Source organism: Protopterus annectens, chromosome 16.part0 (genome assembly GCF_019279795.1).
Source record: "Protopterus annectens isolate FY-2018-M chromosome 16.part0, PAN1.0, whole genome shotgun sequence".
Classification (NCBI taxonomy): domain Eukaryota; kingdom Metazoa; phylum Chordata; order Ceratodontiformes; family Protopteridae; genus Protopterus; species Protopterus annectens.
In genome coordinates, this window is record NC_056750.1 from 509548590 (window position 1) to 509575979 (window position 27390).

General features: G+C 43.6%; 1 protein-coding gene across 1 annotated transcript in view; it reads right to left on the reverse strand.

Annotated features, from left to right (window-relative positions):
* The window catches only part of PKN3 (protein kinase N3), a 2242690-nt gene that overhangs the window by 1817313 nt on the left and 397987 nt on the right, over positions 1–27390 (reverse strand). Inside the window, exon 4 of the mRNA XM_044058139.1 lies at positions 13531–13660. Coding sequence (XP_043914074.1) covers positions 13531–13660 — 130 coding nt within the window. The remainder of the gene's footprint in view (positions 1–13530; positions 13661–27390) is intronic.

The following is a 27390-nucleotide window of genomic DNA, read 5'->3' on the forward strand; positions in this document are numbered from 1 at the left end:
CTCCCTGCTTGTTTATATACCACATAACAGTGGTGTTGTCTGTCCTTATTAGCAAATGTCCTTGAAGTGATTTTTCGAAAGTCTCGATTGCATGCATCACTGCCAACATCTCTTTTTGGTTTATGTGCAGATGCCTTTCCCTTGGTGTCCACTGACCTTGAATGTATCTGCCCTCCATGTGCGCCCCCCCATCCATGGTCTGAGGCGTCTGTTGTAATCATTTGACCTGCTTGAGGTTTGTTGAAAGACATGCCTTTGTTTAACTGACTTGTTTGAGCCCACCACAAAAATTCTCTTTGCAGACATGGAATGAGTGGGATTACGTCCTCTAGGCTTTGGCTGTGTTGGGACCATAAGCTTTTTAAGTACCATTGCAGCTTTCTCATATGAAGTCTTGCCAAAGGTATCAGAAGAATGCAAGATGCCATGAACCCCAGGGCCTGCAGGATTTTCCTTGCAGTCAGCTGGGAGAGCTTTGCTAGGCCTTTGAAGTAATCTGGTAACTGCTGTTGTTTTTCCTCTGTGAGATAAGCCATTTGTGTTTTTGTGTCCAGTTTGGCTCCTAGGAAAATAATCTGTTGGGATGGCAGAAGTCTTGATTTCTGAATGTTGACTGTGTACCCCAAGGCCTGTAGTAATTGAATGACATAGTCCAAGTTTGCTATCAAGGTTTGTTTGTTGTCTGCTTGTATGAGGCAGTCGTCCAGGTAGGGGTATATTTGAATCCCCTGGAGTCTGCAGTGTGCCACTACTGATGCCAGGCATTTCGTGAACACTCTGGGTGCAGTAGATAAGCCAAACGGCAATGCTGAGAATTGATAATGCTCTGTCCCTGCAAGAAATCTGAGGTATCTTCTGCAGCTTTGACTGATTGGGACATGCAGGTATGCCTCCTTGAGGTCCAGAGTGACCAGCCAAGACCCCTTGCCCAGCATGGGAAGGAGTTGCTGCAACGTCAGCATTTTGAACTTTGGCACAATGAGATAAGTATTTAGAGTAGACAAGTCCAGTATAGGCCTCCATTTGTTTTCCTTTCTTGGAACAAGGAACAGTCTTGAATAAAATCCCTGGCCTTGTTCCTGTGGAGGGACCTTTTCTATTGCTTTTATATTTAACAGCTTTGAAACTTGAATGAGTGCCTCTGCCCTTTGATGAAGTGGCAGGTTTGGCATGCCTTGTCTTATTGGTAAAGTATGGAAGTGGAGTCTGTAACCTTTGTCTATTAAATCCAAAATCCAGTTGTCCTTGGTTAAGATATGCCAGTTTTTTGAGAATAAGGATAATTTTCCACCCAAAGGTGCTTCTCTTTGAGCCTTTGTAGATGGTATGAAAGTCAAGTCATTGTGGTTGTCCTTGTGGTGCAGCTGGACTGCCTGCGCCACTTCTTTGATTTGGTGGTTGCCATTGGCGGCCCCTGTAAGAGCCTCGGTATTGCCCTCTACCTCGGGCACGCCTGTTTTTTCCCCTTTGAAACTTGTCAGTGTCTGGAAAGGACCAATTCTTTGAAGGCCAATTCCTGCTGAATATGTGTGGCTGAACCTGGAGGAAATTTTTGACTGTCTGTACCGATTTAGCTTTTTCCTCAATGGACTTCAACACATCTTGTGCATTAGCACCAAAAAGCTTCTGTTTTTCCAGAGGTGCATCAAGTAACTTTACTTTAACATGGTCTGGCAGTGGCTGTTCTTTTAACCAAGCATGTCTACGTATAACAGCCCCAGTCATAGCTGCCCTACATGAAGCCTCCAATGCATCATAACCACACTGAAGAAAATGATTGCTAACCTGCTGAGTGTTATGTACTAGATCCTGCAATGCCTTTCTATCAATAGGCTCAGGAGAGGCTAGCTTTTTCTGTAAATCATCCAGTAAAAAATCCTGGTACTGAAACATATTAAAAAGGCAGTTAAGTGACCTCATGGCCAGGGTGGTAGAGGTATAAACTTTTTTACCCCATCTCTCCAGGGACCTAGCTTCCCTATCCGCTGGCAGTGGATTCTTGGCTGTGGAAGTAGCCACTCCCTTGGGGCACTGTGAAATAGTTTCTAGATCCACAGAATGGGCCTTAAAGAGATGTTTGTGGGTGTTAGGGACCCTATAATATCTGTCTGGCTTGACAGGAGCAGGAGGGAGAGAATCAGGGTTAGCACTGGAGTCGGAGAAAACATCATCCAGGACATCCATAACTGGAGGGATAGCTAAAGGTCTGTGCTGGGGTAGCTTGAGGAAGGTACGTAGCCTTTTCCTGGAATCCGAGAATTCCTGACCCCGCCATTTAAAATGCTCCCTCATAGAGTGTAGGACTTCACCGAACGAAAAATCCTCTGGAGGAGAGGCAGAGGGAATTGATTCCTTAGCATCAGAGTCCTCATAGGCCTGGAAGGATTCTTCTTGGGTATCTGAATGCTCAGAATCCCCAGAGGCTTCATCTGAAGAGAGGTTGTTGGCCTGCTCAGTTCTGGGCCTTTTCTCTGCAGGCGGCTGAGAACCTCTGTCTGGATGAGGCTGAGACCCCCTGATAAGAGAAATAAGATCTGCAGCAAGAGACATGATCTGTTTATCAGAAGAAGGGGCCTGGGCAGTAGGTTTAGGATGGGCCTTGGCCTGGCTGGCGGCCTTAGCACGTGCAAAGGCATTGATGGACATGGATACAGGAGGCCTAGCTGCCCCACGTGCAGGAGTAACCTTGTCCACAGGAATGGTGTCGGGTAGATCCAGAACTTCGGTTTCTGGAGGAAAATCAACAACCGGCACCGGTGTAGACTCCGAGACCGAAGGACGTGTTAACGCTGTGTCGTCGGCCTGGAGCGGTTGAATTACCGCTTCTGAAGGGACCGAAGCACTCGCGGAGGGTTTAGGAGGAGTATTGGTGGAGGACACGGGCCGAGGATGTCGGTCCCGGTCCTTTCGTTTTTTGGTAGATTTTATTGTCGGTTGTTCCGACGGCATGATATAAGCGAAAGATTCGCCGAAAAAGTCTTCTGCAAATTCTGCCCGGCGCCTGAGAGTGCGCTTATTAAAGCAAGCACAGGCAGCACAGGCCGAGACGTCGTGGTCTGGGCCCAGGCAAGGGAGGCAATAAGAATGGAAGTCCTTATGAGGTATTTGTTTACCACAAGACAAACAATTATTAACTTTCTCAATTTGTTCTGACATCGGCTGAGGCAAGAAAAAATGTTCCCCAATGGGGTACTTAGCTTTTAGATGACTTCGGTACTGAAAACACAGGAGCTGACCGACCGGCACTTGCGAACTGCTTCTGCTTCGGGCACCGCGCGGCAAGAAAGACTGAAGAAGATGGCGTCGGCCCATGCCTTTATACTCCAGCCATTCTGACGTCGGAGAGGAGGCGACACCAGCCGACGCCGGACCCAGACTTTGGAATCCGGCCGACCGAGGGCTGCCTGAGGCAGGACAACCCATATGTTATGACTGCAGTTGCATTCTTGAAGGACATCAGCCCCAAACTAAACCCATCAAGGCCTACAGCTTTAACTCTGGGCTTACCAGAGCTCTAGATGGCGGTGTGCTACTGCTGCACAACAGCTCCAACAGTATACAAAATCAGTGCACTAACATGTATGGTTAGGTAACAAATGGCAATTTCTTCACTACATCTAGATGCAAACCTATTTCTATAAAGACAAATATATCTTCTAAAGACTTTGGTTATCATGGAAAGTGGATTTGTAACAGAATGCAGGAACTGAACAGAGATGGACAACTATGGCATTCAGTAGTTAGTATCCTTGTCACCTGGCCTGGTAGTAAGGGAAAACAGTTCTCAGAATCTCTGTCCAGTCTCTTGACTGAAGCCGGTCAAAAAAGCCATCTGATTCCCATGCAGTTATCTAGCTTATGACTACAGATCCACTATGTCAAGCAGAATTCAGTTTAAATCAGCTAGAAAAATCTTATTACATTCTCTGCAAATATACATCTCTCTTTCTTACCAAAAAGAACAGCAATTTGAAAGACTAGGTGAAGGAAACTTTGAAATTCCTTCTTCCGCACAGAGTTATTTTCAGTGTGTGAAATATTGTATGGTGCTGATGGAGCTCTGCTTCATATTTACTATTACTATTTTTTTAATGTATACTTTTGGAAAGTGGGGAAACTTGAGCATGTCAGCTTTAGGAGCAAATTATTCTGATGCTCTGAAAATACAGAAATCTGTAATCACCAATATTTGTGAGTGTCTAATGTATATTTGGATGCACCATCCTGTCCTTCCTGCACTGCTTCCATAACTTTTGCAGACTTGGTATTTTACACACGAGAGTGGAAGAGTTTTTCCCCTTTGATGCTTTGATGTCCATTAGGTGTCCAGGGTCTTCTTGGTTTCTGGGTTGGGTCACCTTAATTCCAATTTGAATGATTACAGATATCCTGTAATCCCTTCGAGGTGAAGATAACAGCATCCCCCCACACACACCCCCACCCCCTTAAAAGTGACAGCCTCACACCAGCCCACAGCACTGAAAGCCCCAATCGGAGCCAGTCCTAGAAAGGGCAATGCCAGTCCTGGGGCATCCAGAAAGGAAAATGCAATGTAACAGAAGGGGAAGGAATACTGCAACATGGAAGAGGAGGGCATCTATGGTTTTGGTAAGATTTTACACAACTCTTCTATGCCCTTCTATTCCATTGTTGCAGTATTCCACATGTGGGTGAGTGCCAAAGCTCACTGTGAATGGGGAGGTTGGTCTAAAAGCGGTCTCCAGGAATCCATGAAGGACAGCCCTGGCAAACCCCACCCTGGCTCTAGAAATATAGTCTAGTTTGTAATGCTTGGTAAAGATATGTATTGATGACCAAGTAGCTGCTTCAAGAATAGTAGAGATATCTGGCCTTTGAAGAAGGCTCCTGAAGAGGCCATAACCCTGGTGGATTGTGCTTTCACAGTGCCTTGCAGAGATTTTCTGTGGTATTGGTAGCAGAAGGAAATCCATACGGGGATAGTCTGTTTGGTAACTGCCTTTCACGAGGCTCTGGGATGGAAGGAGACAAAACGTTACAAACTATACTATATTTCTAGAGCCAGAGTGGGGTTTGCCAGGGCTGTCCTTCATGGATTCCTGGAGACAGCTTTTAGACCAACCAGTCTGTCTGTCTGATGGACTTGGTTTTATGCAAATAAAACCCGAGCGGTCTGTGAATATCCAGGGAGTGAAGTACTCTATCACTGTCCCCCTGTGGGTTAAGGAAAAAGGTAGGTAGATGGATGGCCTGATTCAGGGACAGGTCATTTACCACCTTGAGCATGAAGGAAGGGTTATAGTTCAAAGAGTAACCCTGTCATTGTGGAAAACTAGGAAGGGTGGTATGGCCATAAGGGCTTGTAGCTCCAATACCCTTCTGGCTGAGGTCAAGGCCAGAAGTAGTACAGTTTTCTATGTACAATGTTTTAGACAGGCTTTGTCTGCTGGCTAGAATGGAGGAAGCGTAAGCTTTTCCAAAACACAGTTAAGGTCCCATGGTGGAAGAGATGGTTTTCTGGGATGCCTGAGGCAAAGAACCACTTTGAGAAAAAGCTTAGCAGGGAGTCTGGATGCTAAAGGGGGGTCCAGAGAAAGGGATGCTGAAATTGCAAACAAGTGAGCTTTAATGGAAGAATAAGCCAAGTCTGACTGCAGTAGCTCACACAGGTAAGACAGGACTAAAGGAGCCTCGCTTGCAAGCAGGTCCATCTGTCTACTGTGACACCATATACTGAACCTTTTCCACTTTTGAAAGGTAGGATTTTCTTGTATTTGGTTTCCTGGCCTCCTGCAGGACATTTAGCACGTCCTCATTGTAAAGGCGTCTGAAACGGATCAGAATCCTATCAACCACAGGGTGAGGTGAAGTAGCTGCCACTATGGGTTTAACTGGGATCCCTTGTGCTGCGTGAGAAGGTCCGCCCAGTCTGAGGGGTAACTTGTGGCGATTCCCCTTGGACAGTTGAATGAGGGGGAACCAGTGCTGTCTTGGCTAATAAGGAAGTCACCAAAAAGATTTTTGGTATGTCCTACTGAATTTTCAAGCAAGACCTTCTGAATTAGTGGGAGGGGAGAGAATGCTTACAGAAATTTCCCCTTCCACGAAATTGCGAAGTTATCTGTTGCCAGTGCCTGTGGGTCTGGTGGGTCTGGTATTTTGGTGCAGAAACCAGGAAGTTGTCTGTTGATTTAGGAGGCAAATGGAACTATTTGAGGAATACCCCACTGGTGGACAGGTCCAGGAAGACATCCCTGTGAAGCATATATTTGTGGTTTGTGATGGTTCTGCTGAGATAATCTGCCTGGGAGTTATGAAGAGAGGGAATGTAGACCACCTGCAGAGTCGCTCCCTGTGAGGTGGCCTGTTCCTATACTACAAAAGCTAGTCTGCGAAGAAGGTATGACTTGGTCCCTCCCTGTTTGTTGACATACCACAGAACCATGTTGTTGTCCATGAAGATCTTCAAGGGGCCTTGTTGGAGATAAGGTATGAAGGCTCAAAGGGGCAGAAGAATTGCTCTCATCTCTAAAACATTAATGTGTTCTAATTTGTGTGGCTCTGGCCATAGGCCCTGCACTTTTTGATGGCCCAGAGTTGCTCCCCAGCCCAAATCTGAGGCATCTGTATGCATGACCTGTGTAGGTAAAAGTGGTTGGAGAGGAAAGGCCTGGATTGCAGGTCACTTGTGCCAGCCACCACTGGATTTCTAATTTGAGGCAAGGGAGGAGGGGGATCCTGTACTCCAGAGGATGACAGTGTTGGATCCTGACTGACCAAAAATACAGATACCACTGTAGCTTTCTCATATGCAGTCTTGCAAATAGTTTCATGGGGATTAGTGGCTGCCATGTAGCCCAGGAGCCTGAGGTACTGCCTTGCTTGTAAATTCTGTGTCTTGGACGACCAGAAGCAGATGTTCCGTCAGGTTTTCCACCTTTTGGGGGGGGGGGGGCTTTCATGAGGTCTGTGCCAATTCTGCACCCGAGGAAGACAATGTCTTGAGTAGGCTCCAGGTGAGATTTTTAGAAATTTATCTGGAATCCCTGAGGAGGAATGCTACAAGGTGAATGTGTAGCAGGAGAGTCTCCTTACTGCTTGCCTGAATCAGCAGGTCATCCAGGAAAGGGAATACGTGTACTCTCTTTGTCCTGCAATAAGCAATCACTGGAACCAAGCATTTGGTGAAAATTCTGGGTGCAGTGGAAAGCCCAAAGGGCAAGGCAGAGAACTGAAAATGAGAGGGGCTCACCAAGAACCTCAGGTATTTCCTGCATGTGAGCCTTATGGGGAAGTGAAGGTAAGCATCCTTTATATGTAGGGTGGCCATGAACCCTTGGAGAAGAAGGGGGAAGATGGTAGGAAGAGTCAATATCCTGAAGGTTGGGGCCTTTAGGAATAGATTGAGATGGGCGAGGTCTAGAAAAGGCCTCCAAGGTCTAGCTTTTCTTGGGACCAGGAAAATTCTGGAGTAGAAACCTCTTCCTTTGCCAACTGTAGGCACTTGTTCGATGGTGCCCTGAGCAAGCAGAGCTTGCAACACAGGTTGCAGGAGGTGCAGTTGTGATGGAGGCTCTGGGATGCCCTTTCGTTTTGGTAAGTTGAGCCAGGACATGAAATAACCATTCTGAAGGATCGACAGGACCCATTTGTCTGATGTGATGTGGGTCCACACAGGGAAGCAGTGAGAGACGGACTGACAGAGGTAGACAGGGAGGGGGTGGAGGGGGCAAGGTTGGCAGGTAGTCAGATGCTACCTGTCCTACCTTGAAAGGGCGGCCTCTGGCTAGGTTAGAGTGAAACTCTAGCTGGAGGGGGTTGTTTCCTTGCAGGCTTTCTAGGCCTTGTGGGAGCAGCAAGCCAGAAGTGCTTTCCCATGAACTGAGTTCTTGCTGGATTGTTTCCCCAATACCAAAATTTCAAAGAAACAAACCGGTGTTTAAGGTCCTGCATTTCTTTCCCTTTTTGCTGAAGTGACTTAAAAAGATCAGCCACTTTAGCCCCAAACAAGGCTGTATTGTCCAGGGGTCATCAATAAGCTTTGACCTAAAGTCATCAGGGAGTGGTTGTAAAGGTAACCAGGAATATCAAGCTGATGCTACAGACCTAGATGAGGCTTCTACAGCGTCATAACTGCACTTGATTGTCTGGTAACCTGGGAGGTAAGGGCCAGAAGGGAAGATAGTGAGGCTTTGGCAGCACAGTCTGGAATATAAGACAACTCCTTGATGGCTTTGGCAGCACAGTCTGGAATATCATCCAACTCCTTAAGTGGCTTTTTCCAGGAGGGATAAGGCATAGCAGGTACAAATATGACTCAGTCATTGTCCATGCTGGTGTGAATGACCTGAGACGTACCTCCCTTGACTACATGAAAAGAGCCAGAGGAGCTCTCTGATTATGTAGCCCAGGCTGGTATGACACTGACCTTGAGCAGCATCTTACCCTCACCAAGAATGATGCCAAAGTATAAAGACAAAATGATCAATTTCAACAATTGGCTTAAGTATTGGTGTCATTCAAAGGGGATCCAGTGTCTGTCTGCCTGGGATGACATGCTCGACAAGCCACACTGCTTCGCAAGGGATGGCTTGCACCTGTAACCCCTGGGCTTTCGGATATTGGCAAAGGCTCTTGCCACCCCCACAGTGCCTTTTTTAGGCAAGGCTCAAAAGACATACCCACCTCCTTAGACAACACAAGTAGAAAGAAACTAAGGGTAATGCTGCTCAAGGCCAGAAGTCTAAACCTCAAGATGCACGCTCTTGAAGCCCTCCTCAGTATGGAGAACATCGATGTCTGTGCAGTGACAGAAACCTGGTTCAAGGCTCCCGAGAGCACCCCAGCACTACCAAGTTATACCTCATATCATGCTTTTCGGTCCCAAAACTTGGACCGAACTACAAAAGGAGGGGGAGTATCCATTTTCATCAAGGATACCCACACTTCCAGGTTAGTGGCATTGCAAGAAGCATTGGAGACCATCCGTGTGCAACTAATAGTGGGCAAAACTGCCTTCCAGTTTGTAGCATGCTACAGACCACCCTCTCAAACTCAGGAACCCCAGTCGACATTCCTAAAGACACTGGAGAATATGAAGGTCTCTCCAAATACCATCATATTGGGGGACTTCAACTACCCAAACATAGACTGGGAGCATTACTCAAGCCCCAACACCCTAGCCCAAAGGTTCCTAGAATTCATAAACTCAAATGCTATGGAACAACTAGTCACCACCCCCGCAAGAGGGGAAAACATACTAGACCTGATCATCACAAACATGGGGGACACAATGTTCCATATCAGAAGTATACCCCTCATTGGTAAGATCGGACCATAAATTAATCTCACTGGAAATCCACATCCCGCCCCCACCCCCAGCACAGAAGACCACAGTGAAGAACTTCTCAAAAGCAGACTTCAAACTTCTTAAAACTGAAGTGGAATCCTTCAAGGCCACCGGGCCAGTGGAAACTACAGCCCAATCTGATGAATCCTTTATAAACACATTCTATGGACATCTTCAGGAATGCATGGATCATGCAATCCCAAATAAAACCAAGACCCATTCCCCCAAAGGCAGGCATCCTGTCTGGTGGACCCCAGCCATAAATAAGCTATACAACAGAATGAGGAAGCTACTACATGATAGAGTAAAATCCGTAAAAGGGAAGGCATCACTTTATCAGTACTAGCAAAAAACTACGATCACTCATAAAATCATCCAAGGCCAGCTTTGAGAGAAAAATTGCACAAGACACTAAAGATAATCATAAGGCTTTCTTTAGTTATGTTAGAAACCTGGGTGGCAACACCCAGATATGCTAAGAGTTAGTCTAAAATGACAAAAAATACACTGAACCCACAGACATTGCCAACATCCTGGCAGACAGGTTCAGTGTAAACTCCCCCTCCCCCACAAAGGGACAAATATCTATCCCAGCAGAGTGTTGCCTCCCTGACATCTCAGATGCCCAGATGAGAGCCGCCCTCTCCAAAGCAAAAAACACAGCATCAATGGGACCAGACGGTGTTCCGGGCTGCGTGCTACATGAACTCCAAGAAGAGCTGAACCCACACATAAGGCTGCTGTTCAATCTCAGCCTTACTACAGGATATGTACCCAAAGAATGGTGTACAGCAACAGTGGTCCCACTCCACAAAGGAGGTGCTTCTACGGACCCTGGAAACTACCGCCCCATAAGCCTGACTAGCCTGGTCTGCAAAGCTATGGAGAGGATCATTATGGAACTCATAAACAAAGACATTGGGGACCTACAGACACTGGATCCTACCCAATTCGTCTTTGTTAAGGGCAGATCCTGCCTCTTGAACCTGGTCAACTTCTTTGAACCAGTCACCAAGGCCATTGATGAGGGTAAGGTAGTTCACACAGCCTACCTGGACCTTGCAAAAGCCTTCGACACAATACCCCACTCGAGAATCATAGATAAGCTCTCCAGCTTGAATATAAACCCCTATGTCATAAGATGGGTTGCAAACTGGCTCAAGGACAGAACCAACATGGTCAGAATTGCTGGAGCCATGTCAGACTCTAAACCAGTCACAAGTGGCGTCCCACAGGGCTCAGTCCTGGGACCTCTCTTATTCGGTATATATTTTTTCTGAGGTACAGGCTAACACGGGAGGACTGTGGCTGACCAAGTTCGCAGATGACTGCAAACTGGGCGCCATAATTGACTCTCCAGCTGACACAAGCATCCTCCAAAAGGGTCTCATACAAACGGATAACTGGTGCCAGAGCCATGGCCTTAAACTAAACGCCAAAAAGTGTATAGTCATACCCTTTGGGAAAAACAAAGTGCCCACAAATTACCACATAGGTGGTAATCCATTAAGTATGCAAGAAGTAATTAGGGACCAAGGGACCCAAGTTGATAGTAACCTCTCCTTTGACAATCACATTGCCAATGTTGTTATAAAGACCTTCTATATAGCCCACCTTATCATGAAAGGATTCACATCTAGATCAAGGGAGGTCAGTGTGCCCCTTTACTCTTCCCTCATCAGGCCCATAATTGAGTACAATGCCCCATTTGGGATGTACCTTACCTGACACCTGCAGCAACTAGAAAGACCCCAAAAGTACCTCATAAAGAAAATCAAGGGACTCAAACAGATGCCATATGCTGCTCGGCTAAAGAAACTCCAGCGCTACTCAGTTGCATACCGCCTACTCAGAGGCGATCTATGCCTGACGTACAAAGCCATGTCCAACCCGGAATTAATGGACATGCTCCATCTCAGAAAATCCAAATCCCTTAGAGCTAAGCGATCGAGAGTATTGAACCTCAGCACAGAAATAAATAGGACATGCTGGAGGGACAGATTCATAACCCAGAGGCTCCCCTCACTCTGGAATGGAATCCCAGTCCATGTTAGGCAGAGCTCCTCACTGACTCTCTTCAAGAAGAATCTTGACGAGTGGATGGGAGATCATAGGTTTACCCCAGGGGTCACTTCTGTGTCACTGCTAGACAGAGGCACAGTAAACTAACCTTAAAAAGGGCACAGTAAACTCATTCCAAGGGGTGGCAAAAGCCAAACACACTCTGGCTAGGCTTATAAATGCCCTAGGGCAGATAGCCTAGTATGAACCTATACTTAGCCATGTGTCTGGTAATTTGTGGCCCTAAAAGACGAGGTAGCAGAAGTGTAAATTTTCATACCCAGATGTTCCATGGTTTTGGTGTCTGTCAGCAGGGAGTATGGTGGTCGTAGGTAAGAGCTTAGAAGCCTTGTCTGTAGAGATGGAAATAGTGCCTGGGTCGGCAGGAGGGCACTTAAGGAGGTGCTTTGCAGTGTTAGTAACTTTATGAAGTCTACCATGTCTGTGTGGAACGGGAGGTTGAGTCTGGATTTAAGGATGCAGAGGAAAAGGCAGCCAAGAAGGCAGGCAAGATTGGAGGTACAGGAGAGGGGCTTGGGGAATCCATCTGAATGAGGTCATATCTTTTTTTGGACCTCAGTCATTTCAAAGGATTCCCATTTGAAAGAGTCGTTCATATTGGAGATGGTTTCCACAAAAGTTAGATCCTCAACTGGGGAGTCAGGATCAACAGATTACTCTTCTGGGGAGCCATACCCCCAAGGGAGAAGAGATTTGGGAAGTGTAAGAGAACGATTTTTCAGAGGAAGAATCAGGTAGCTCTTCCTCTTTCATCATAGTAGGGCCTGAGAGTGGAGACCAAGGGGATCAACAGTGGAAGAGGAATGCTAGCACTCCCTGCAGAAGTAGGATGCAGGGCCATAAAAGCATTAAATAAACTTTGGCTGAAAGCCTGCCAATCAGGCATGCTTTCAGAAGGGGAAGAGAAGTGCTCTTTTCTTTCTTTTTAAGAGGCCTAGCTGGCGTCTGAAGGGGGAAAGGCCTTGAATCTGGAAACTGTAAAGGACCAGAGGGATCCGACAGACCTACTGAAGTCGCTGATCGTACCCCCCCCAGCGTTAGATACCGATGTTGGTAAAGCCTCTATGGATGTGCACTTCACCTGGGATTGTGCTGCTTCTGTGGAGGTACCCGCTATATCCGATCAGAAGAAACCCAATTCCTCTACCAGGCCGACAAGAGGCCACAGGCTGAGGATCGGGGGGGGGGGGTACAGTGGTAGTGGTAGGCCGTATGGTCTTGCCCTTCTTTTTCAGTGGTTCCGAAGGTACGTTGGATGAGGCCTCCATCCCTAATGTAATCTGCTTTAACCTTTGATTTTCTAGATACAAGTTTAGAACATGCAAATGACTATGAAAGTTTTTGGGCACAAACGCCTGGCAAATAGAGCAGGCCTTGTAGTCATGCGACTGACCCAAGCAGAAAAGACACTGATCGTGGACGTCCTTATGAGGAATCTGCCGGCCGCACTTACACTTACCCTTTCCTGGATGACATGAACAGGCAATACAATAAGTAAAAAGGACTGAAAGGTTCCCCAATGGGGTACTTGCCTGATATCTTGAAGATGACAATGAGAGCCGGAACACCTGGCGTACGACTGGTGGCTGAGTTCTGAAGGCTGGTGCGTGCAGACATCACTTTTATGGCCCACGTTCCTTGAGCCACATCAGACATCCCACACACCATATAGGGACTGAAAACATTTGCATACTGGCTGTACATACGCGAAGCAAGAGGAGTAAACCCATACTGCAACATTGGAATAGAAGGACATCAGGAAAGTTAATTAATAGCAGTACAATAAAACAGTGACTTACCACCAACAGTAACAATACTTTTTGTTCAGTCTTTTCCTTCTTACACTTCTCTGAATAGAGAGTAAGGGAAAACAATGCCCAGTGCCAAACTTTCAGTGTTACTCTATACAGAGTGAAATCTGCCAAAATGTAAATTAATTTGCAAAACAGAAATTCTTTACAGACAAAAACAAAATTCAGTTTTATCACATGGGAGGATTACTCAAATATTTTTGTGGAGACTAACCAATGGTAATAATGCTGCAGAAGTCAAAAACAAATGTGCAACTCTGAGAGGGCTGCATTAAAATGCATTGCTTAACTTGTACTCTGTCAACTTGCCTACAATTTCAGAACTGTCTTCATTTTCTCCCATAGTCTGGGACAACTTCACAATCTGCATCCGAATGAGTTCGATCTTTGTTCTACTATCCTGAAGCATCTGCTGGGCCATTGCCAACAACTTTCTGTCCTGCCAAACAAAAGGAGACCATCACTAACAGAAACTGCCAGATAATAGGTCAATCTCCATATTTCTAACAAGAGCCATAATTCACATGCGTTCTTTAGCAGATTGGCTACAACATTACTGATCAAAGGCCTTTCCAGTAAAATCCTAGCATGTTGTTAGTGAAATTAACAATATTACAATATGCTTCCAGTATTGTGTAGACACCAGAAACCTGCTTGTACTTTATAAAACATTCATTTCCTTGCTTTGGAATCAAAGGGAAAGCCCACCCACTTTTTTTAAGCTTAGCTTCTCACATACTTTGTTGAGAAATTGGTCTCTGCTTGCATGACATACCACAAATGCAAATAAATCTGTAGTTTACCCTGGCTGGTACTCCTGATGATTTTAAATAAGCAATTAGTTCTGCTGTCAGTAGTTCAGCAGGTGCTTTAAAAAAAGAAGTATGAAACTGCTTTCCACCATTTTTGTGGCAGACTGGAAGAAAACTTGCACTGATGCACAGCTGCTTCCAATGTTGCCATGCCTTCCATATCAGAATAAAGCAATTAGATCAGTCAGTCAGTTGTCACCTCTTCTGACAAATTTACATTAGCAGCATCACAGTACAGAAATGATAAGCTTTGAATGTTGGTTGTTTACACTACTTTAAATATTAAACTGGATTAAATGCAGCATCAGTGATGATGTCTGCGAAATTTAGACAAAAAAATTTTTTTTTTCTTGCGTGTTGACACATTTACCATCTTCTTGTGCCCCCCCCCCCCACCCCCACCTCCCATACCCAGGACAGAACTACCCAAATCAGTGGTGTAATGGATATACAACACTATCAGCTAGGTGCACTGATAATACTTATAAGGTCTTTTATGCTTTCTTGTGACATCCTTCCAGAGGAGGATGCATATATGGTGCACAGATCCACAGGAAGAGACCTCTTCCACTGACTCTGGCGTCAGTTCTTAAACAGGTAGTGGATGCATCAATATTTAAGTCTACAAAGGAAATGTAAAAGCAGTGATGGCAATGACATGCACCCAAATTTACATTAGCATCCATGTGTTATATTCCCTTCCATTAAAAACATTAGGAAAAAGAAATCAAAAGTACATTAACCATTATACATGGTACATTTAGAAACATACAAGTGAATGCAAAATGAAAAATGATGTGGGTGTGTGCACACTCACACAACTAGTGACACTTCGCCTCCTAATCTGCAGTTGGTAACTTTCATGTAAAAAAAAAAAAAAAAAAAAAAAAAAATCCCTTTAAAAGTATCTGTATTGTACAGTAGAACCACCAAAACTGCACTAATCTGGTATGTGACTCTCACTTTAATGTGTATCACACAGTGCAGTTAAATTCATAGTTTTAAATCTTGAGTGCTCTCTCTTAAAAAGCTAAGAACTCCTTTGCTTTAATACATGTTTCACACATTTACATATAAACTTTGCATAAGTAACCATGGAGCTTTTCTCCATGGCCATACATTAAAAAGGAGTTTTTATTTCCCAATCGGACTTTCCTGGTTTAAAAAAATATGCAAGTACATAAGCAATAGGAGTGACAGGGCTAAAGCTCCAGGCTCACACATATGGAATGAGCCAGCTGTTTTTATTTCCACTTTAGTCTGACATCCTGTGCTGCTGAAACACTAAATTGGCCACTTATTTTCAGTTCCTAGCCACAAGGCACAGAATTCAGCACAAAGTATAGGTAAAGCAGAGTATGGCTGCATTTATTACTGCTTGTTAGTAGCCTGATTAAATTGTAACTGTTATTCTAAGCCTTTGGTTGAAGCACTTGGGCTTCAGACTAGTTGCTTTACATTAAGAAGGTTTGTGGTCTCCACTGTTGTGGCAAGACTGGTAGCTTACATCCTTCTAAACTGGGAGTTGCTGATTGAAGGCTTAGTGTCTGTTATTCTAAGAGTATATTAATTCTAAGTTAAGCACTTGGGCTTCGGGACAGTTATTTTACATTAAGAAAGTGTGGTCTGCACTCTTGTGGGAGGAGAGGGTAGATTCTGCCCTTCTGAGCTGGGAGTTTCTGGTTAAAGGCTTATTGTGCCTGCTTACTTGAACTGTTTCTTTCTGAAATTGGTACACTTGTTTGCTGTAGCATAGACTAAATTTTGACCTGCAGAATCTAGCTTTGTTTGTATAACTTGAGCACTAATCCAGATCATCTTTTTTTGGAGACGGTTCCCCTGCACCCTAGTGGCAGGAGTGTGCAGTTAGAACTTGTCTGATCGAAGACTGCTGGAACGGGGCTCTGTTTTTAGCTTTTTATTAGTTAATTTGTTTAAATCAGTTTGCTCATTTGCTACTGTTTTATATATATATATAAAAATTATACTTTATGCATCACCGCTTAGCTAGGGTTAAACTATTCCTGGTGCTATAAAGTCTGCTCTTCAAATTTTCCCTTAGAGCTAGCCAGTTTTTTTAGTTTTAGCACTCAAATCTGTTTCTTTGAGCTCAGCACTTGTTCAGAACTTGTAAGCACTAAATAAGCTACAAATTATTACAGCACTCAACTTTTCTCACTTGCCTAGAGGAAAACAGTTTTTAGTACTTAAATAAGCACCTATCCAGGCATGTCTAAGGGTCAGCTCCCGGTGTTTTTTCCCCATCTACCTGATGAATCTGGGCATCTTGGGGCAATGCAGCAATTGCCTCATGTACGCAGACAACCCTCTCCTCCTACCACATACTACAACCTGTGAGAGATGCACTTCTACAGCCAAACTGGAAGCAAAGCTCTCTTCACCCAAGACTGGACTAGACAGTCAAGAGGAGAAGGGAAACACTTGCACCACACCACACATCATAGTCCCGCAAAACCTAAACCACCAAAACACACACATAGCAACATAAAACACACACCTACACTCCCGGAAGCTCTCAATAAAAATCTGCTCAAGCAACAGAGACCTCCAAAGCAGAAACGCATGCAACCTCCACCCCCCAACACAACCCAAATGAGAGACAGTCCACAAACTCAGTGTGCCACTCGATCACAGCCCACAAGGCATAACAATACACCCAACACTCTACTCATAGGTGACTCTATAGTTATGCACACTGATGTTCCACTCACCAGGCTAAAGAAGAAGAAAGTTACTGTCAGCTGCCTGTCAGGTGCCAGGATCCGCCACATAATGCACGCACTCAGGTCACTCAGCAACAAGTACAAACATAACTCTGTCATTGTCCATGCTGGTGTGAATGACCTCAGACGTACCTCCCTGGACTACATGAAGAGACATGGAGGGGCTCTCTGATCTTGAAGCCCGGGCAGGCATGACTCTAGCCCTGAGTAGCATCCTGCCATCATCCAGAATGATACCACAGTACAAAGACAAAATGATTGACTTCAACAACTGGCTAAGCTTCTGGTGTCATTCTAAGGGGATCCAGTATCTGTCTGCCTGGGATGACATGATAGACCACAATGCTTTGCCAGAGATGGCCTGCACCTGTTGCCCTTGGGATTCTGGACACTGGCTAAGGCTCTTGCCACCCCTACAGTGCCTTTTTTAGGCAAGGTTCAAATGACAAATTCACCAGTGTAACAGGTACAAGCAAGCAAAATTGGAGGGTAATGCTACTCAGTGTTAGAAGTCTAAAACTCAAAATGCATTCACTCGAGGCACTCCTTAAAATGGAGAACATCGACATCTGTGCATTGCTAGAGACCTGGTTCAAGGCTCCAGAGAGCACCCCTGCATTACCAGGCTATAATTTATACCACACCTTTCGGCCACCTAACCTGGACTGAAACACTAAAGGTGGAGGTGTGTCCATATTTATCCACACTTCCAGGCTAGTTGCTCAGCATAATGCATCTGAGATTATCCAAGTGTAACTAACTCTGGGCAAGACCGCAATCCAAATTGCAACTTGCTGCAGATCACCCATCATGCCCCAGGATTCCCACAACTCATTTCTTGATACACTGGAAAATATTAGGGTACAATCCAACACCCTAATAATGGGCAATTTCAAATACCCCACCATTAACTGGGAAAACTACTCATGTACCAACTCTTTTGCTCAACGTTTGCTGGAATTCATAAATTCCAATGCCTTGGATCAAATTATCTACACCCCCACCAGGGGCAGCAATATCCTAGACCTGGTCATTACCAACATGGGCGACCGGTGTTCCCCACCAGAGGTCAGTTTCTCGTTGGTCAGATCAGACCACAAGCTAATCAGCCTAGACATCCACATCCCGCCCCCACCCCCATTTGGGAAACCACTGTAAAAAAATTTCTCCAAAGCCAACTTCACACTTCTTAAGACAGAAGTGGCAAACTTCACAACACCCATGCAGACGGACAATAAAAGTACGACTGCTGAATCCTACACAAATGCACTTTATAAGCACTTACACAAATGCATGGATCGTGCTATCCCTAACAGGACCAAGACACTATTCTTCGAAAAAAGGAAGCCAATCTGGTGGTCCCTTGCCATAAACTCTACAACAAAAGAAAGGAACTGTTGCAGAGAAGAGTAAACTCCCATGACTGGAAGAACTCCCTAGTCAGCCTCAGTAAGAAGCCGAGATCCCTCATTAAATCCTCCAAAGCTAGTTATGAAAACAAAATTGCCACTGATTCTAAAGACAACTACAAAGCGTTCTACAGCTATGTCAAGAATCTCAATGGCAAAACTCAGATCTGCTCTGAGTTACAGCACAATGGTACTAAATATACAGAACCAACTGATATTGCCAACATCCTGGCAGATAGGTTCAGTGCTAACTTCACCCCCCCCCCCAAAGGGCCCATCTCTATACCAGAAGAATGCAAAGTTGCTGTAATCATGGATGCACAGGTAAAAACCACACTTGCCAAAGCCAAGAACACAGCATCCATGGGACCTGACAACATCCCAGACTGCGTTCTACATGAACTACAGAATGAACTGGCACCCCACCTAAGCATCATGTTCAATCACAGCCTCATATCAGGCTTTGTGCCCACTGAATGGCATACAGTGATGGTTATCCTACTCCACAAAGGGGGAGCCACCACGGACCTGGGAACTACCGCCCCATTAGCCTAACGAGCCTGGTCTGCAAGGCCATGGAACATATCATCATGGAACTTATAAACAAAGACATTGGTAATCTCCAAACTCTGGACCCCACACAGTTTGGGTTTGTAAAAGGCAGATCATGTCTCCTAAACCTGACTGACTTCTTTGAAACAGTCACCAAAGCAGTAGACGAGGGTAAGGTGGGTTCACACAGCCTATCTAGATCGCCAAGGCTTTTGACACCATCCCCCACTCTGGAATTACAGATAAACTCACTGAACAAGGTATAAATCCCTATGTCACAAGATGGGCTGCCAACTGGTTCACTGACAAAACCACACTGTGAAAGTAGCAAACTCCAAATCCGACTTCAGGCGAGTGACAAGTGGAGTACCACAGGGTTCAGTCCTGGGTCCTCTCTTGTTTGGTATCTACTTTTCTGAAGTACAGGCTAACACAGAAGGTCTTAGGCTAACGAAGTTCGCACATGACTGCAAACTAGGAGCCATAAATGAAACTCCTAACGATGTGGACATCCTATAAAAGGGCCTCACTGAAACAGATGCCTAGTGTCAAAGCCATGGCCTGAAGCTCGATGCCAAAAAGTGCACTGTCATCCCCTTCGGTAAAAACTCTGTACCCATGAGTTACCACATAGGTAGTAATCTACTTAACACTGAAAGTGTGACAAGAGACCTTGGGACAGTAGTCTCTCCTTTGATAATCACATCGCCACAGTAGTCAGGAAATCCTTCTACATGGCACACCTCATCACAAAAGGTTTCTCATTCAGGAAAAAAGAGGTCATTGTTCACCTCTACTCATCACTCAGACCCATTATAGAGTACAACGCCCCTTTTGGTATGTACCTCACAAGACATCTACAACAACTGGAAAGGCCGCAGAAATACCTCACAAAGGATTACTGACCTCAAACAGATGCCCTACGCAGACAGTCTCAAAAAACTCCAGCTTCACTCCATCGCATATTGCCTACTCAGAGGCGATCTCTGCCTAACATACAAAGCTATGTCAAACCCCGAGCTGTTGGACATGCTCCACTTAAAGAAATCCCAATCCCTCCGAGCTACATGCTCTAGGGACCTAAACCTTGTCACCACAATAAACAGAACATGCTGGAGGGACACATTCCTGTCCCAGAGACTTCCCATACTCCAGAACAAACTACCTATCTATATCAAACAAAGCTCTTCATTAGCACTCCAAGAAAAATCCGGGGATCACCTCTGTGGCTCTGCTCAACAGGGGCACAGGAACATTTTCTTGGGTGGGGAAAAATCAGGGTATCTTTTTGGCTAGGCTTGTATATGCCCTAGGGCTGATAGCCTAATACCTACCTATGAACCTACCAAACAAAGAAACAGTGAAACACTGACAAGCAAACAACACTCCATTTTTCATCAGTTTATTAAAGGAAAACTCCACCCTCTCCTACAATTTAACTTAATTTTAGGGTGCTTTTCTCCATACAGTATGGTTCCAGGATTTTATAGGTACCAAAACCCTGCCTGTACTTTTTAAAACTTTTTTATTTCTTTGCAACAGAATCAAAGGAAGGGTAATCCCACCTAAGTTCAACTTTTCACATACTTTGCATAGAAATTTGTCTCTGTCTACATAACATGACACAGTTAAATCTGTAGTTTAATCTGTCAGGTACTGCCGTCAGTCTTGGATGGGCAATTAGTCCCGCTAATGTCAGGAACACATCAGCTGGAAAAAAAAAAAACAAGCAACCTGTCAAAACGTTTTCCATTGTTTTTTATTGCAGAAAGGAGAACTTAAAGGGACAATCCCAGGGATTTTTTGTTTTGATCCAGCCTTTGTTTACTTTTCAAGTTTGCCTTTCTGGGCATGCTCACCTGTGGCTGAGGGGGGTAGGGGAAGTGTGCCTGCAGGAAGTCTCAAAGGAGTTAGCCACATTCCATCTCAAATTGCAGCTCTACTGACAACAGCTTTCCATGTGAGCCATTTATTGGTCTAATCTGTGCATTTTATCCATTCAGAAAAGTAGCCTTTCAGACATTTTACGACCAGACTGCTGCTGCTACTCTAGAAAGCACAGCAGTAATGCAATCCTTATAAAGGGGCATTATTTTGTTTCTAAAATCAGTTGCTTGCTAGACTATTTTGTTTACCTTTTAGTTTAGTGTAAGTCACATATTCACACAGAGTCAGAATTTTCAGACAAGCTTGTGTGCATACTGCAGGATAAATTTCACAAACTTCACTGTTGGATGTTTATTATAGGGACTGCTTAGAATTTACAGTTTGTTGTTTTGTACTTCCCCCCCCAGAGACTATTAGTTGAATGACTGGTTTAGCATCAGCCTGAGATGCTATCTAGTCAAACTCAGACCTGCAGCCTTTGCAGCAGTGAAATTACATATTTAGTATGTGCTTGTTTTTTGTAAAACTTAGTTGAAAGCTTATCCCAACTTAGGCAATTGTATTTTCTTTTGTTTGCTTTTGTTTTATGTTTGTTGCTACATGCTTTTTTCCCTTCACTGGTAATTATTTGTCATATGTTCTGCAACAGTGTTGCTTATTAGTTCATGTACTCATACAGACACATTTCACAGGAAGCATTGCTTTGGACATTTTCGTCTTGGAAACAAATCCACTGAGTTGCAAATATCCTAAGATTCTAGAAGAATAAAATCTTACAATAAAAAAAACATGTCAGACAACTGTGAAATTGAATCTTGTTACTGTACTAAAAGTATTTTCCCATTAGGTGACACCCTTCATGAATCACACGCAGTAACTGTCTGTATAATATGGATTCCATTCCACTGAATTTATTTTCTTTATCTTTCCTGCATTGTGGTGAAATGTTTGGATCTTTCACTCTTTTGCTGAATATCTGACTGCAGTAGAGTTACACTGGCTACCATTTGAAAGTTGAGGTAAATGTAGTCTCTCTATTTCCCTATATTTCCCTATCTGTGTGCATAAGCATGTATGAAATATGTAATCTAAGTTTATATTCATGTAGTTGTAAAACCCACAGCCTTGCTATGTCTTACTGACTTGTAATTCAAGGCATTCTTGAATGTCAGTCAAATTTATATAAGTTGGATATTTAACTGCTGTTGTTTGTCTTTTGGCTTTTTCCTGGTAAGGGGTCGCCACAGCAGAACTCCGGTCTGCTAATGATTAGCAGTAGATTTTTACGAAACGCCGAGGTGGCAGCTCAATGCTCAACCTTCAACAACAGCACTCTCATTTATGCACGCATGTCTTTCGAATGCTACCCAACCATGGGGAGGACATGCAGACTCCACACAGAAAGCACTCCCAAGCCAAGCCAAGAATCGAACGGGAGAACCTCTTGCTGTGAGGTAACAACACTACCGCTGTACCACCACGGAATCATGCTGGATATTTAATAATGTGTGTATTTTATTAGACCTTTGTATGCAGCGACCTACTTGTTGTAGGCTGGATATGTAATAATGTGTGCATTTTATTAAACCTTTCTTTGCAGCGCACCTACTTGTTGTAGGCTGGATATGTAATAATGCGTGTATTCTATTAGGCCTTTGCATGCAGCACCTACTTGTTTTAAGGGTATACTTCAACTGTAATATTGGAATTCACATAACTTTTCTCAAACTTGCCTTTTTTGCAACTTAAATGGCTGTGTTGATGAGACCACTTACCCCCTTATCAAGATGGAAATAGATAATAATTTAAAGAAATAAATGCATATGCCATGTCATTATGTGTTTATCATATGCATTGCTTTGGTTGATTAAAATGGATTTGCTGTATATCTTTCTGTTGTTATAAATATATATATATATATATATATATATATATATATATATATATATATATATATATGTGTGTGTGTGTGTGTGTGTGTGTGTTTTTATTTATTTTCTTATTTGACATTTGTTATCCAGGTTAGTAAACTGAGCCAAAGGCCCATTTCAGTGGAGACCCATAAAAAAAGGCTACAAAAAAATGCACGCACACACACACACACACACACACACACACACACACACACACACACACACACACACACCTGTCTCTGAATTTGTTTGTCTCTGTTTATATACATAGATGTACACACACCTGTGCATGTGGTGTGTTTGTGGATATATATATACATGCAGACACTCATTCACTGTCATGCAGGAGGTATTTTGACTCAGGTGACAGTATAGCTGTTCCTTACAACATTCATGTCACTGACCCTTTATTGTTAGTTTTACAAGTAACAGTTTTTTTTTTCCATTCGTCATATGCCACTTGACAACAATATCAAAAGTGTGGCTCAGACTATAGAAACTACAGATCCATAAGCTTAACCAGCCTTATCTGTAAGGACATGGAACAAATCATCATGAACCCTATAAATAAGGACATAGATGACCTCCATACCCTTAATCTGACACATTTGCTTTTGTCAAAGAGGTCATACCTGTTAAACCTGGTACACGTCTTCAAAGCATCACCAAGGTGATGCATAAATGAAGGCCAATCTGTGCACACAACCTACCTTGACTTAGCAAAGGCCTTCAATACACTCCCACATTCGGGCATCACTGATAAACTCTTCCAGTTGAATATAAACTTTTATGTTGTCAGATGGGTTGCTAACCATCTCACTTTCAGATAACACTCAGTCAAAATTGGGGACTTTACCTCGACCAGCAGAGCTGTCAGCTGTGGGGGTCAGTGCTGTGCCCCCTATTGTTTAGAATATACTTCTCAGAACTTCAGGCCAAAACTGAGGGCCTGTGTTTAACTTTGCTGATGACTGCAAATTAGGTGTAATTATTTTATGCCCATAAGATGTCAATATACTTTTAAAAGGACTTACAGAAATGAATGATTGGTGTCAAAGCCATGGACTCAAACTCAATGCTAAAAAATGCATTATCATCCCATTCTGTAAAAACGATATCCATGCAGACTACCATATAGATAATAATACCCTAAGTAACAACTCAGTACTAATAGAATTGGGAATGCAAGCTGACTGTAGCCTAATCTTTGACCACCATGTGTCTACTGTGGTAAGGAAAGCCGTCTACATTGCTCACCTCATTAGCAAAGGCAGTGCCTCAAGAGCAAAACAGGTCATAACTCCCCTGTACTCGACCCTCATCAGGCCAATAACTGAGTACAATGCTCCCTTTGCACCTGGCACCTGCAGCAACTTGAGAGACCCCAGAGATTTCTAATCAAGAAAATTACAGGGTCCCCATCACATGTCATGCATTGACAGACTCAAGTCATCATCACTGTACTCAGTAGCATACAGACTACTTAGAGAAGACTTGTGCCTGGCCTATAGAGCAATCTCAGATCCAAACCTAATTGAAATGCTGCATATCTGCAAGACTAATGGGATAAGGGTCACTTGCTCCAGGGACCTTTACCTGGCCTGCGACATAAATAGAACCTGCTGGAGAGACAGATATGTCTCTGAGTTTGCCTCATGAATAGGAAACCAGTTCACATCAAACAGAGCCCCTCTATGAGCCTGTTTATGTGTAGCCTGGATGACTGGATGGGAAACCATAAATTCCTTGCCAGGATTTCACCTATGATCCTCCTAGATATGTGCAGCCATTGTTAACTAAGATTTTGAGTTTAGGCTAGATCCTTTATATTGTGTTTCTCTAGTATTATATCGGGTACACATGGAAAGGCTCATAAAGACGTTTGGGTCAGTATCCTAGTAACCACCAATGAACCTATCAAGTAACAAGATTATTCTTTCCATCAGTCACCTAAGCTTTTAGAGGTCATAATCTTACTTGAGTGTTGGCACACTCTCATACTGCACTGGATTTTTTTTTTCAGGATAACTGTTGCCATATCATTAAGAATTGGGTCAGGAGAGGTACTTAGGCGAAAGCAAGCTCAGCAGCAGGTGGCCAAGAGTAATTACATGTAAACATTAATTGCCACTACATATTTGGAGTTATTCCTGGATATACAAACAGAAGGCAAACCAGGCACTCCCAACTCAAAATCGGAAAACAGATGTATAGTTCAGGCAGGAGCAATCAACAAAAAGGGTGAGGTGAAGAATACTTGAACATTCTACACTATGTTGCTTTCACAGTGGGGTCAATTCAAGAGAGTGGCACTGGAAACAGCAGCAGTACCAGTGTGGATACAAATTCATTCATAGGAGCAGTGGATGTAATAGAAACAGCACCAGTACCAGTGTGGGTGCAAATTAATTCACAGTATCTGTGGACATGCTGAAAACAGCACCATTACCAGTGTGGATACAAATTCATTCACAGTACAGTGGTTGTATGAGAATAACAGATAATTAACACCCACAGTAATGGTAATTAGATGGCTTACAGAAGGGTACTACAGCAGTTAGAGACACCAGGAAGGTGCCAGGTTGTCCAGTTGTGTGGCTCATAGCAGTAAAACAATTGAGGGCACACACTTTGCTACTGTTAGAGGCTGAATAAAACAAGTTGAAGGCAGCATTATACCTGGCAAGCTATCAGCTGGCTGTACAAAGCCATGGGGAGGCAGTGTGAGCCTTATGGGACAAACTCCAAAATACATGTCATCAGTAATACAACAGATTGCTTCGCATAGCCTGTTGTTTATCAGCCCTATGTAGACAATTTAGCTGGTCAAAATAAGAATATTCTAAGGATATATAGGAGCAACTTATGACTGATCAGGGTGTGAAGCACCAGTGGCTGGCTCCAGCCTCAGGGGGCCACAGAATAGAATGTAGTGCAATGGGTACAATGTTACCAAACACTGTGACTACAACAACGAAATCCACTCACACAGTTTCGTCATAGAATGGCACTTAAGGAGTAGTTTTCTGCCATGAGAAGGGTACCTTGTTTACCCAGCTCCAGGTGAGGCCTGTATTTAAGAAAACAGTGGAGTGATGAAGCTTATACCCCAAACATATAACCCACGCTCAGTTAGATTCCACACTCATTTAGCTTAGCGGCAGCTTCTCATGTGCAGTGGGCAAGGACATCATGGGAGAACATCAAGAAATTAGGAAGATGGTAGTACAATGCTTTTGAAAGATAGCTTAAAAATAACCACTTTTACCACACCTAACATTGTTGTTTCTTATTTTCAGAAACTGGGTATTACCTGTAAGATACAGATCATACCTTTCAACAATACTTTGTTGACTGGAGATTCCTGCATGTTTGATCACCTGGAACCTTGTTCTTGCTCTTCCATGTGAATGGAAATACCTGTCTTGTATATCAGCTCCTGGAACATGCTGACATTACCTCGATGTATTGTAGTATCAAAGGCATAACTTAAAATTTGAGTTAAAGCCCAAATTATGATATTTACACTGAGGCCACAAAGTTTGCTAAGCTGTACACTCTTCCACAACCCTTAATATTGCCTACTATTCATGGTGATACTTATATCAAGGGTTCAAATAGTATTTTGAAATGTGCAGTTCTTGCTCTGTATGCCATTCTTTAGCAGACAGATTGCTGTCCATCCATATGGTACATGGCCCATTCAACCTTGCTTGACCTCTAACAGCTATACAACATGCACACCACCATGAACACCAACAACAAAGACTGTAATCTTTATAGACAGAAATGGAAAATGGCTGGCACAACAGATCTCTATCACAAGGAATCCTATACTTACTGAATAAAACTTCCTGTGCATGTCAAGCAATACTAGACATGGTCTGTATTCAGTAATATTCTGAATGAATAGCTTGGAAATCATATATCCTCTCTGGGTATAAAGCAAGGTGCTTCTTAACCATGGAGCTTAGCTCACTCAATAGTGCTTGGGCTTAGCTGGTTATGTTTATTAATGGTTTTTTGAATTTCATGACTACTATATAAATATATACCGATAAACTTATCAAACGAATATACAGTTACCAGGTATCTTATAAATGTACATGCTGCACATAGAATATATATGCAGACAAAAACATCAGTTAATTGATGAATGTATTTCTATAAGCACTCTCATTTGAATGTCATTATATGGTCATTAATATAAACTACTGACCACACCAATTTTTATACTACCATGATTGTGCTACAGATACCTCAGAATTGCACATGCCCTGCACATCAACACTGACTGCATAGTTTAGCTTTGCACAGTGTGCTATTTTGCCTGTCTGAATACCCCCTACTGTGATTTATGTACTGTAAGACTACCAACTATATACACACATAACAAGGTATCTGTTAACAACCATTTGTTTGTTTCAATATGTAATAACAACAACAAATAGATGTGCACTGTACACTTCAAGGTACCAGGAATTAAAGTTAATCTCTGTTTGAAATAATTTAATGTTTTTCCCCTTATTTCTTTATTCAGCTGTTTGTTTGTGTACTTGTTAATTGCAAGTGGGTGGCTGAGAGACCCTTTTGAGTCACAACCTGAGCTCCATGGTGCAAGACATAAACAGAAACAGCAGTCTGAACATATAAGATGTTCCTGGTACCATACCTGGTTACTAGGCTATGGTCCCTGAGCAGCCATATCTCTTTGCCACATCTAAGCCCATGTGCATGCAAGGCAGCAGCTGAAGTCCTTGTCCAACAGGGACACAGGCGGTATCCCACGGCTGTATGTGCTGTTAACCATCCAGCTGACCAGGTTAGTGGGTGGCTGAGGGGATGAAAAACC